This window comes from Lemur catta, chromosome 12 (genome assembly GCF_020740605.2).
Source record: "Lemur catta isolate mLemCat1 chromosome 12, mLemCat1.pri, whole genome shotgun sequence".
NCBI classification, from domain to species: domain Eukaryota; kingdom Metazoa; phylum Chordata; class Mammalia; order Primates; family Lemuridae; genus Lemur; species Lemur catta.
This window is the reverse complement of record NC_059139.1, coordinates 678,520-690,069: the sequence shown is the minus strand read 5'-3', so window position 1 is coordinate 690,069 and position 11,550 is coordinate 678,520. Positions and strand designations below refer to the sequence as shown.

Sequence of the window (11,550 nt, the reverse complement as noted above, 5' to 3'; positions counted from 1 at the left end):
TCTCTGTGGAGTGAAGGGTTTGACCTGGCCCAGTCTCTCTGAGGACTGGGGTCAGCAGGTGGCTGGCAGCCTCCTCCCCTGAGGGCCTTCCGGATGCGCAGGGGAGCTACAACGGGACCACACCAGTACGCAGTTCTGCTGCTTGTCACCGTCAGGGGCCCTGATCCTTCCCGGGAGCTCTGTGCCGGCTCCTCGGGCTCTGCCCTGCCAGCCAGCCGTGCGTTTGCAGACTCCGCTGTTGAGGACAGGGTTTGCCCAGACCCCAGGGAACAAACCATGTCACAGACCCCAGTGGAACTTCTATCCCCACCCCCAGATCTTTTCAACAAAGCCAGTTCCCCCAGGGAGGACGCCTGGACACTGTTTTACCTTTTGGGGAGGTGGCAGTTTCCCACCTTCTATCTTGACCAGCCGGGAGAGGCATCTGGCAGGGAGCTGTGGGCGGCCCTGGCCTCCCGGACCTGCCGTTGGCGGAAGGGGTGGGCGTGTGAGCCCAGGCCAGCTGCTCCTGCCTCTGCAGAGGGCTGGTGCCGGAGGGGGGACAGTCCACAGGGGTCCAGGCCTTCAGTGTCTAACCAGCAGAGCCCGTGGGGCAGAGGCCAGAAACCCAGGCCACTCCAGAGTGTTCTGGGCCTCTCACTGGAAATAGGTTTTCAGGATTTGGTTTCTTACTTCTTGGTTGTCAACATGGAAACAATGCACACCCAGCTCTCAGCCCCCAGAGGATCACTGGCCTCCCAGCTGCCTTTTAGGGTTACAAGGACACGCACAGTTTTAAAACATGGTCAGATCATGCTGATGTTTCCATGTGACAATAGACTGTGACCATCTTTGCCCACACCACCTGCATTTCTGCTTGGTTGCTGTAAAACAGTTTTGGGGTGATTCATTGCACTTATGTGCCGTGACTTTTAAGCCCAATCCCCTATTGATGGACATTTGGCTGTTCCCAGTTTTTGTTGAAAAATGGAGTAGGTGCTGTCAGGGACAAGGCCAGTGCTTGGTGGGGCCTGTCACAAAGCCTGGTGGCTTCCCTGGGCGCACTGAGTTGGTGACCAAGCCCCAGAGGAGCCGTCCCTCAGGCGAACCTGGCTCCCGCCCGAAGACCTTCCCTGGCCAGGCCGGTTGAGCCGGGACCACCTGGGAATCCCGAGCCCGCAGGCCAGTGGGCGGACTGTGGGGGGCGGCGCGCGGTGCGGGGCGGGCGCGGCACTGCCGGGGGCGGGGGGCGCGCGGTGCCGACTGCGGGAGGAGTGAGGACTGGGAGGGGCGCGGACCGTGCGGAAAGGGGCGGGGGTCGCGGCTCTGCGCAGGGGCGAGGCTGCGGGCTGGGGGCGCCGGCCGAGGAGGCCCCGCGTGCGGGGTTCCAGGTGCTCCTGCGGGCGCGGGGGAACCTGCGCGAAGTCGCCTCGCCCGCCGCCGGCAAACTTTTCCTGGGCCCGCGGGGGCGGGCAGGTGAGGTCACGTGGCCCGGGCGGGGCGGGGCGAGGCGGCCGGACCCCGCCCCTGCGCCCAAGTCCGGCGGCGGCGGCGGCGGGAGCGGCCAGAGCCGGGCCGGAGCGGGCGGAGCGCGCGGCCATGCCCACCAACTTCACCGTGGTGCCCGTGGAGGCGCGCGCCGACGGCGCCGGGGACGAGGCGGCCGAGCGGACGGAGGCGCCGGGCCCCCCCGAGGGCCCCGAGCCCGTCGGCCCCAGCCCGGGTGAGCGCGGCCGCACCTGCCCGCCGGACAAAGGCCGCGGCCGGGCCCCTCCCGCGTGGCCCGCGGGCCGGGCGGCCCGGGAAGGGCAGGGGCGGCCCGGGAGGGGCCGGGAGAGGTGACGGGGCGGGAGGCCGGCCCGGGGGTGGGGTGGGAGCTGCTCCGCCCGCCTTGCGCTCACGCCCCCCTGCGCTCCTCCCGCCGCCCCCGCCGCCCCCAGAGCCCCTTCCCCAAGTTAGCCGGGGGCCCGGACGCTCCTTGCCAGCCCTTGCCTGGGCGGGTGCCCCGCACGGGCTCAGGAGGGGTCACCCGGCCGCCTTTGCGCGCTCGAGGCGGGGTGGGACAGCGGGAGCCCGTGTGGACGGCGGGCGGCAGCTGTGGCCCGGGCCTCCTCCCCGCCCGCCCAGAGAAGCCCGCCCGGTTGCCCGGGTAGCGAGAGAGATCTCGCCAGTGGCTTCCGTGAGCTGGTGCCTTCCTGCTTCCTCGGGGCTGGCCTTTGCGCCACGGGGCAAGGGCGGCCAGCCAGATAGGCCCTGGCTGAGGTCCAGTTCTGCCTCCAGCTGACCTTGGACAGGCCCCTGTGGGGTCCGCAGCAGGGAGCCTTGCTCAGGCTGTGCCCCAGGAACCCCTGTTCTTGGGATCTGGAGGTCTCTGGCACTTGCGCTTCCTCTGGGGAGGGGGCTGGGGAGGGAACCCCCAGCCTGTTCCTCTGTCCTGGCTCCACACCGGCTTCCCTGCTGCTGGTGGTCACCGCGGGGACACTGCGTGTTCTCCGGGTCTCAGCTCCCCTCCAGCAGTCGGGGGCAGACAGGTCCTTCCTTCCCAGTTGTCTGCGGTGAGAGGAGTCTGTCCGGCCCCCACATTGCGGCTGCCACTCCCCGAATGTGCCCGGTCTCATGCTGTGGACGTCATGACCCCTGCTCCAGGGGCAGGTCCCTCCAGGACAGGTCCCTCCAGGACAGGTCCTGGGGCCTCGGCCCCTTTGTGGCCCCTGCCCAGGCAGGAGAGGCCAGGCGCCCCCTCCGGGCAGCTTTGGGAGCCTGCGGACACAGATTAGGAACTGCCCTGGGGGCACCGGCTGAGGCCTGGTGGGGTTGTGAGGGTCCTGCGCACCTCCCTCCGTGGGTGAGGGGCCGGCTCCGCTCCCTGCATGGTGGGAACGTGGCATGTCTTAGTCCTGGCCAGGACTGGCATGCGCCTCGCATGGAGTCTGAGCTGGTGTCTCCCCTCGGCAGCCTGGGGGACTCTGAGCGTCAGTGGACCCACCGTGGCAGGGCCTTTCTGCGGGAGCAGCCTCAGTGGCCTCGGACCACACGCCGGGCTCCCAGAAGGTGCCTTGGTCGCCTTCCCGCGTGGGTGTCTGGCCGGCCGTGTACGCTTTCTAACTTTGTGTGTTACTTGCATGTAAGTCAGGGGTGATTTCTGTCTCCTTTTTTTGTCCCTGTCGCCGTCAAGCCGTGCCCCCTTTGGCTCAGCAGGTGGTGGGCCGGGGTCTCCAGCCAGCCCCCGGCTGCCTGTGGCATATCTCAGCTCCTGCTGCGGCCTTGCCAGGAGTCTCCTGCCCGCAGGATCTCGGTGGAAGAGAAGGCGCACCTGTGAGCACCTTTTACCGTCTGAGCCGACGAGTGCGGTTTGGCCGAGCGGGCACAGAGCTTGCACCCGGGACTGTGGTGTCTTGCCTGTGTCCATGACCTGCGTGCGGTTTTGGGCGGGTGTGCTGCTTCCTTCGGGATCCACTGGACTGTCCTGACTCTCAGCCTGAGCCCCCGGCCCCCAGCTGGTGCTCAGGGCTGTGGGAGGGGCCGAGCTGGGGAAGGAGCCAAGCCGCACTCTGTTTTTTGTGGGAACGTCCTGCAGCAGCCGGAAAAGCCAGGCCGGAGCCCCTTCCAGACGCCTGTTGTGTGAGTCACGGGTCAGTGTCTAAACCTACCTGACCACGAAGTCACCGGCACTGACTCCGTTTCGGACCCCCTGAAGTGTCCTTGGAAGCCTTGGGGTTTCTGGGTGGCTCCAGTGGTGCGAGGTGCTCCCCGGAGCACCATGCTGTCGTGGAAGTCGGGCTTCCTAGGCCACCCCAGCCGACGGAGCAGCGGGACTCGGGGCACCCAGAGTGTGGGGTGCCAGGTGAGGTGGGGTGGGTGCTCCCGCTTGGACCACCCGGTCTGACCCAGAGCAGCCCAGCAGCAAGGATCGGCCGGCCCAGCCTGGTGGCCAGGACCCTTCTGGACCCGGGACCCCCAGAGCTGACAGCAGCCGGCCCTTGGCTGTCTCTGCCCAGAGCCTGCAGGGAGGGGCACGCCTGCGTATGCAGGACAGAACATTTTCTCTTCCTTTTATCCTGATGTGAAACGCCTTGTCTTGAAGTGACAAGGACGTGTGAATTCAGTGTCTTGGTGGGAGTGTTTCCCGGAGAGCAGGGGACGGGGAGGAAGCTGTGCTGGGGGCAGGACCCTTGTTTCCGACTTTACAGGGGGCGGGTTTGTAGCTGGGGGAGCCCACCCTCTTCCTCCCCAGGCTGTGCGGGTGCAACCGGAGGCCTGGGGACGCTGGGAGGCCGTGGCAGGGTGTGTGCGGGGTGGGGAGGCCGCTGGCATTGTGACCCCCAGTGAGGCCCCCGCAGGCCCAGCTGCCCCGCCCTCCAGAAGGAGCTTCTTCCGCAGGCGCCCTCGGAGAGCGGGCGGGTGCCTGAAGGTGGGATCCCTGCCTGGGCAGCCCTTGGTCTCTGCCCTGATGAGGCTGGTCCCTCCTGGGGCCATCCCGCAGCTGGACGGGGCCGTCCCGCAGCCTCCTCGGGGCCTGCTGCAACCTTATACTCTCGCTGGGCTCCCGCTGGTCACCAGGGGTCTTGCCGCCCTCTGTCCCCGACACGCCGACTGAGGTGGTCACGTGGGGGTGTTGGGTGCAGGCCAGGCAGTGGACCGTGCTCCGCGCCGTCCTGGGGCTGCTGCTGCTGGTGGGAGGTGACGCACACTGGCCCAGCCAGTCCTGGGGTCGTCTTTGGGACATGGGGACTCAAAAGGGGAGCGGAGTACGAAGCTTCCAGGCCGGGTCCCGCTGAGCGAGGGCGGAGGCCGCAGCCCCCAGCTCGGGTCTCAGGAGGATGCGCCGCACGGACGCGGGAGGGCCGGGCAGGAAGGACGGGGGCGGGCCCGGGGGGAGCAGAGCAGCACCGTGTCGGGTTGGGGGTCCTGCTTGTTGCTCTCGGAGATCGCTGTTGAGTGTGGGGGGCAGAGCTTGCAAAACACGCATGTGGTGAATCACATTCCCTTTTTAAGACCAGAGCACACGGGAAGTGCACACGAGTCGGCTGCAGGAAGTTCAGGCCCGTCTGAGCTCTCTGGAGCCCCAGACTGTCCCCAGGCAAGAGGCCCCCAGGAGTCACGTGGTGAGGCGTGTTAGGTCGTCTCGCTGAGCCCATGTGTGTGTGCGTGTGTGTGTGCACGGTGTGTGTGTGCACGGTGTGTGTCCATGTGTGTGCACTTGGTGCTTACACAGGGGGAGAGGGTCACAGCGTTGGGGTGCCTGGTGTCTGATGCGTGGCTGGGCGTCTCCCCCCAGCGTGGCCTTGTCCTGGGTCCAAGTGTGTCCCCAGCTCTGGGCCTGTGCTCAGTGTCCGGGGCCGCTGCCTCCTGGACGCGGGTCCTCGGCTTCCTCTCCTGGGAAGGTCCGCAGCTTCCTGACCTCGGTGTGGGGGCCGCCCCTGCGCTCAGGGGGGGCTCTGGGCTGGCCACGGGAGGGTCCCCGAGGGCTGGGTGTGGACAGCAGCACCCTGAGGGGCCCCGTCACCACGGCTGTGATACGCAGTAGAAGGTGACCTTCCAAGGGTCATCTGCCCAGGCCGTGTTCCTCAGGGGCCCGGGGCACCTGTGAAGGGAACCGGCCCTCGTCTGGGGCACAGGAAGGACCCAGCACCCGGCGAGCGATGGGTGAGTCCTGTGGGAGACAGGCAGCCGCTGAGACAGGGACGCCAGGGCAGCACGCGGACGGCCGGGACAGCGGCGCTGGCAGAGTGGGGGGCAGGGGGGACGCTCCGGGGGGGCTTGGAGGCTGTGGGGGCCAGGTCTGAGCAGGAATTGGTGTGAGTCACTCCCTGGTGGGGACCAGGACTGGCAGTCGGCCTCCCCCAAGTGCCACTCCTGGGAGGGCGTGAGATGCCGGCCTGTGGGGTCACCTGACCCCCTGAGGGGCCTGCCGGCGATGAGTCAGGGCCTGCGGCCACGGGGCACTGAGCTGGCCACGGGGAACTTGATGGGAAAGGCAGCCTGGCGCTGGCTGGGCAGAGCCTGGCAGAGTGGGGCCTCGTGTGCGCCCGGCTGGGCTCTGGGGAGGCGCATCACTTAGCAGGGAACCGTGGGAGGTGGGAGGTGCCACAGGGCTCCGAGGTGAGTGGCACCTGCTGTGTGTTCCCAGCCCGTCGGCCCACCTCTCTGTGCCCGTGGCTCCTGGGGGCCTACATCCCAGCGCCTTGTGCTCCGTCTGGTCTGAGGACTGTTGTGGGCGTTGCACCCAGGCTGGGGCGGCAGGCGCAGCAGCCCAGTGGCAAGGCTCAGTGGCAAGGGCCACGTTCTCACGCACACGTTTGCACACGCATACAAGGGCCTGGGAGTCACTGGGGGCCCTTCCTCTCAGTGGGTGGGGTGCAGCTGGATTTCGGGGGGTTTTCCTTCATGCACTTGGCCCTGCGTGTCCTCTGCTCAGCTGCGAGGCCAGCTCGGCCTCCCCTGGGGTCTGGGTGGCCCTGGCAAGGCGTGTCCCAAGAGGGCCGACGCTTTGTCCTGGGTGCGGAGCTGGGTGGCCAGGGATCTTCCCTACTGGGGCTCAGGAAACGTCACAGAGCTCAGCAGATTGTGGCCCGAGTGGCCAGAGGAGTCTGTGGTGTTCGGCCCTGGGGGTGCGTGGGGGGCTGTCCTCCCTCCCTCCCGCCGGGCGGTGGGGGCCGCAGAATCACCTCTGGCAGGGGCTCTGCCCCTTTGACTTGGGGTTGCCCCCCGAGCCGCTCCCTGGACCTGAACAGGGACTCTGGACAGGCCCAGGCTCCCGCATGGGGGACGAGGGACCCTGGACACCTCCCCAGGCTGCTGTCCTCGGGGCTGGTGTCGGAGGGGTGCCTCAGTGCCTCCGCTGGGGGCTGCTGGGGGTTCCGAGGGGCTCGGGGTTGGAATGATGGGTCTCTCTTGTGAGCAGCGCTGTAGCCCCAGCCTCGGGGGCAAAGGTCGATGTTCAGGGTGAAGCATTAACTGCTGTTCTCCTGGGCGGTGCTGGCGACTTCCCCTGTTAGCCTGAGCGTGTCTGGCAGTGGCTCCTGGAGTCATTTCGGGGTGACAGCTGCCTGGGGAGTGTGGTGCCTGCCTGGGCCTCCAGAGAGAAGAGGCTGCCACCCCCGGGTGTCGGAGCTCGGCGGGGCCGGGGCTGGCGGCGTCAGCAGTGGGTCTCCCAGGCCAGGCCGGGGCTGGGGGCATCGGGGCTCTGGCAGGGCCGGGCCCTCCTCCGTGCTGGGGAGGTGTGGGGGGCGGGAGCGGAGCGCAGAGGGTTAATACCTTTCCTGTATAGAAAGGGGGAAACTCCCTGTTCAGAGTGGAGGTCTGGGCTGTGCAGATACAGCTCTGAGCCAGGAGGCTGCCCGGCTCCCCGTCCATGGCTGCCGGCCCCTCTCGGGTCCCAGGGCCTCCGGCCCCGAGTGCTGGTGAGCGGGCCTGGGCGGGGGCCCTTTGGGTTGGAGGGTGACCGCAGGACTGTGCCCCGCGCCCACCACTCCAGGGGCAGTTTCCTCTTTCTCCTTGGGTGGTTTCTTTTTGAGAAAACAATTGTGGGGAGGAGAGTGTCGTTCCTGAATCGTGGGGGGTTGGGCTGCTTCGCAGTTTCCTGTGTTGTGGGGTGTTCTCAGGCAGAGCCCCCACAAGCCCTCGCGTGACTCACTCGGCACTGGGGGGTCCTGGGGTCCGGAGAGCGAGTCTCCCAGGCCCCGCCCCCTGCGTGGCTCCCCTGCTGGCTGCTCCGAGTGGCCAGAGCGCTGAGTCCCAGGCCGAGGCTGGCCACGGCGTCCACGCGCATGCAGGCCCGCGAGCTTGCCAGTGTGCCGTCGCAGCCTGGAGCCCCCAGGGGTTGGCGGTGCCACACCACGTGGCCGCCCGAGTCCTGGCCGGCAGGGAGGCTCTGGGGAGGCCGGTAAGGCGATCCTGCCTGTTCTCTCTGCCGTTTCCCGGCCAGGAGCCGGCCTGTCCCGGGAGCCGTGACCTCCTGTCTCTTTGGCCCCGTCCTCAGGTCTTTGGCGCCGGCGGGTCGGGCCTGGGCTCTCAGGGAGGCTCAGAGACTCCGACCCTCGCCGGGGAGGGAAGGGCGCCAGGCTGCTCCCGGCCCCCCCACTTAGCAGAGAGCCGCAGCCCAGACAGGCCTGTAACGGGAGCCTCCCCGGGGAGGGCCCACGGGTGCCGGGGGCGGCACAGGCCGGGCCCCTCCACCTCCCTCCCTCCCGCTCTGCCCCCAGAGGGCGGCCCTGGGTCTGAGCCTCGTGCTCGGGGAGGGCACCACGGCCCTCCCGTTGCCACCCCCGGCCCCTGCAGGCTCAGACGGCCGCTCTGGCCTCCGCGGAGGGAGAGGCTGGACCAGGCCCAGTGAGCAGCACGTGACGCAGGGGGTGTCGGGAAGCGAGGTCACCAGAGGCCGCCTTCCCACGAGGGGGCGTGTCCGCTGGATGGAAAGTCCCAGAACCAGACTGTGAAGCTTGCAGAGCTGTGGTCCCCATCAGGCCTGGGGACTGGGCAGCCCCCCGTGGGGGCTCACGGTCTGGGGGCTGTAACCCCTGGGACTCGCTGCAGGTGTGTGTGCCGTGGGGGTGTGTGCACGTGTGCGTGTACTGTGTGTGTGTGAGCATGTGTGCTTATTTATGTGACTGTAGATGTGTATGTGAGAGCGTGCATATGTGAGGGTGTACATGCTTGGGCACGTAGGAATGCACGTGTGTGCATATGTGTGCGTGTGACCATTGCATGTGAGGTATGTGGGAACATGTGTATGTGTAAGAGCACGTCCGTGTGTGCATGTGCACATGCAAGTGTACGTGCACATGCATGTGTGTGCACACATGTGAGTCTGTTGTGTGTGGTCCGTGTGCTCGCCTGCGTGTCTGACCGTGGCCTGCTCCCCGTTCCCGGCGTCTGTCTGTGGCGGTGCCGACCGTGTCCTGGGAGCAGAGGGGACGGCGGTGCTGGTGGCCTGCTGGTGGTGGCGTCTCTGCACAGGCTGTGGGCACCGGCCCGCTGGGTGGTGATGAGCCCAGGAGTCGCCAGCCCTGGGGTCCCGCCCGGGCCTGTTTCCCCACGCAGCGCTCGGCCGTTGGTCCCGCGGCGTCTGGAAGCCTCGCCTGGCCACCCCTGCAAGGTCCCCGTATCTGTTCCGTGTTCCCAAGAGAATCTGAGCTTCTCTGCACCGCGGGGCCGGTGGGCGACGGGGGGTGGGGGGGGGTGGGGGGGGGGCATCGCGGTCCTGCCAGGGTGGGCAGTGGGCGGACTCACCTGTGCAGGTGGGCTCTGGCCTGCGGTGCCCTGGGCCTCCCTGTTCAGGGCAGCGTCTGCTGCTCCCCCCCCACACCTGGACCTTGTCCCCGAGGAGCAGCCTCGTGGAGGAGTAAGTGCCACCAGTGTCACGTGGTGTGTCGGGACCCCAGCACTGGGGCGACGGTGCCTCCACCTCTGCAGCCCCCTCCCACGGGCCCAGGACAGACACCACCTGAGCACAACATCAGCCTAGAACAACAGGCATCTTCTTGGTGGGGGCAGGAGGGGCCCAGGAGGGCAGCCTGTGGGCAACTGGCGCGGGACGGGAGCCCTGGGGGTGGGGGCCCCGCCTTCCGCCTCCGTGGGCTCCCGCTGCTTCCTCCCCCGGGCAGGTGCGTTCCCAGGGCACACCCCTTTCCCTGCACCCCGTCCCGTGACAGTGCAGTGGACCTGCCTCAGCCGCAGAGTGGCTGTCTGGGCCGTGGGCGGCTTTCGCTCAGTGTCCCTCTGTTTTCTCCAAGAATGTGTTACTGTTGAGGCCAGAACCTGCTGTCACAAGCACGGTCTCTTCTCGTCAGCTCGTGCCTCCTGGGGACCCCACTTGCTTTGATTTGCTAGGGTGCTGGATTTTAGGGTGCACACAGCTGCGAAGTGTGGAGGTCAGGACAAGGGTCCCGGGTCATTGGTCGACCTTCACAGGCTTGGAAGTTTATTCCACATCAAACAAACTGACTCCAGGCAGTGGCTTTATGGGGCGCTCCTGGGCCCCATGGGGGGCCTGCAGGTGGGGGGCATCCCCAAGTGGCTCCTGGGAGTACGGCCACCTCCACCCGCCAGCGGTTTGTCCTCTGCCCCCAGACCTGGAGCGCAGACAGCCCCTGGCGACCTGCTGCAGGCCTTACGTGCTGGTGGGCGGGGCAGACCCCCCCCTTGCAGGCAGGACGGCTGCCGGACCCTGGTGCCAGCTCATGGCCCTGCCTGGCTCGGCCGCCTCCCTCCGCTCCTCCTCTGCAGCCATTTGCGGGAATGGCCTGGACATCTGAGGGCCAGCCCGGGAGGGAGGAGGCTGTGCCCAGAGACAGGCGGCTGATGCAGGCGCTGTAATCTGACCAGGGCTCGGGGGCCTGCCTGCTCAGGGACGCTGCCTGGGGAGCACTTTCCACGCCTGGGCTGCGTCGTGGCCGGCGCTTTGCACGCCTGGACCACGTCATGGCCAACGCTTTCCATGCCTGGACCGCGTCATGGCCGACAGTCATGGGCAGGACGGCAGGCCTGGGGTCTGCCTGCGGGGCCTTGCCCATGAGCTGGGCGACCTCAGCTGAATTCCAGACCCCCCACCTGTTTGTCTGGTCTGTGGTCAGAGGAGCCATCCTCTCCCCGCTGCCAGAAGGATACTTGCGATGTACACCTGCAGCCGCACACAGCTCACGCAGCGTACCTGCAGCTCACAGCTCACCTGCAGCTCACGCAGTGCACCTGCAGCTCACAGCTCACCTGCAACTCATGCAGCACACCTGCAGCTTCACGCCCCTCACCTGCAGCTCACAGTTCATCTGCAGCTCATGCAGTGTACCCGCAGCTCACACAGCTCACCCACAGCGCCCAGCTCCCAGCTCACCTGCAGCTCATGCAGCTCATCTGCAGCTGACAGCTCACCCACAGCTCCCAGCTCACAGCTCACCTGCAGCTCACGCAGCTCACCTGCTGCTTCACGCACCTCACCTGCAGCTCACAGCTCACCTGCGGCTCACAACTCACCTGCAGCCCATGCAGCACACCTGCAGGCCATGCAGTACACCTGCAGCTCACACAGCTCACCTGCAGTTCATAGCTCACCTGCAGCTCACGCAGTGCACCTGCAGCTCACCTTCCCTCCTGGAGAGGGGACAGCCCTGGTGTGGGCTTGGCTGGAGGAGTCACAGCCCCGTGCTGACAGCAGGGGTGGAGTCTGCGCTTTACAGGCACAATGAGATGCGGGAGAAACCAGGCTGAGGCAAAGGCCAGAGGTTGCCTGTGCGGCTGAGGGTCCTGGAGGGAAGAAGAGGGGCTGGTTCCCGGTGGCAGTGTTGGTGGGGCCCAGTGAGGCAGGGCACGCGTGTCCAAACGCAGCAAACGCGTGTCTCCTTGCCCAGGCCAAGTCACATCAGAGAGAAACTAAACCCCATGGGCTCTGGTGGGGGCTGTGCCTGCCGTGTCTCGGGGAGGCGGCCGGCAGCTGCGGTGGACACGCACCAGCCTCGGCCGGACAGCCCAGTGCTCCTGGGGGTGCACGGAACGTCTGTGCACTCTGCTGACACTGGATCCTTTTTGGTCATGAAAGCAAAAGGTGGAAAACACAAGTCTCCTGGCCAGTTCTCC

General features: G+C 67.2%; 1 protein-coding gene across 2 annotated transcripts in view; it reads left to right on the top strand.

The window, feature by feature from the left end:
• Positions 1 to 1,532: 1,532 nt before the first annotated feature.
• Positions 1,533 to 11,550, top strand: part of SLC12A7 (solute carrier family 12 member 7) — a 35,429-nt gene continuing 25,411 nt past the window's right edge. For both annotated transcript variants that reach the window (XM_045565707.1, XM_045565708.1), the window contains exon 1: positions 1,533 to 1,702. In XM_045565707.1, coding sequence (XP_045421663.1) covers positions 1,579 to 1,702 — 124 coding nt within the window. In that variant the 5' untranslated portion in view covers positions 1,533 to 1,578. The remainder of the gene's footprint in view (positions 1,703 to 11,550) is intronic.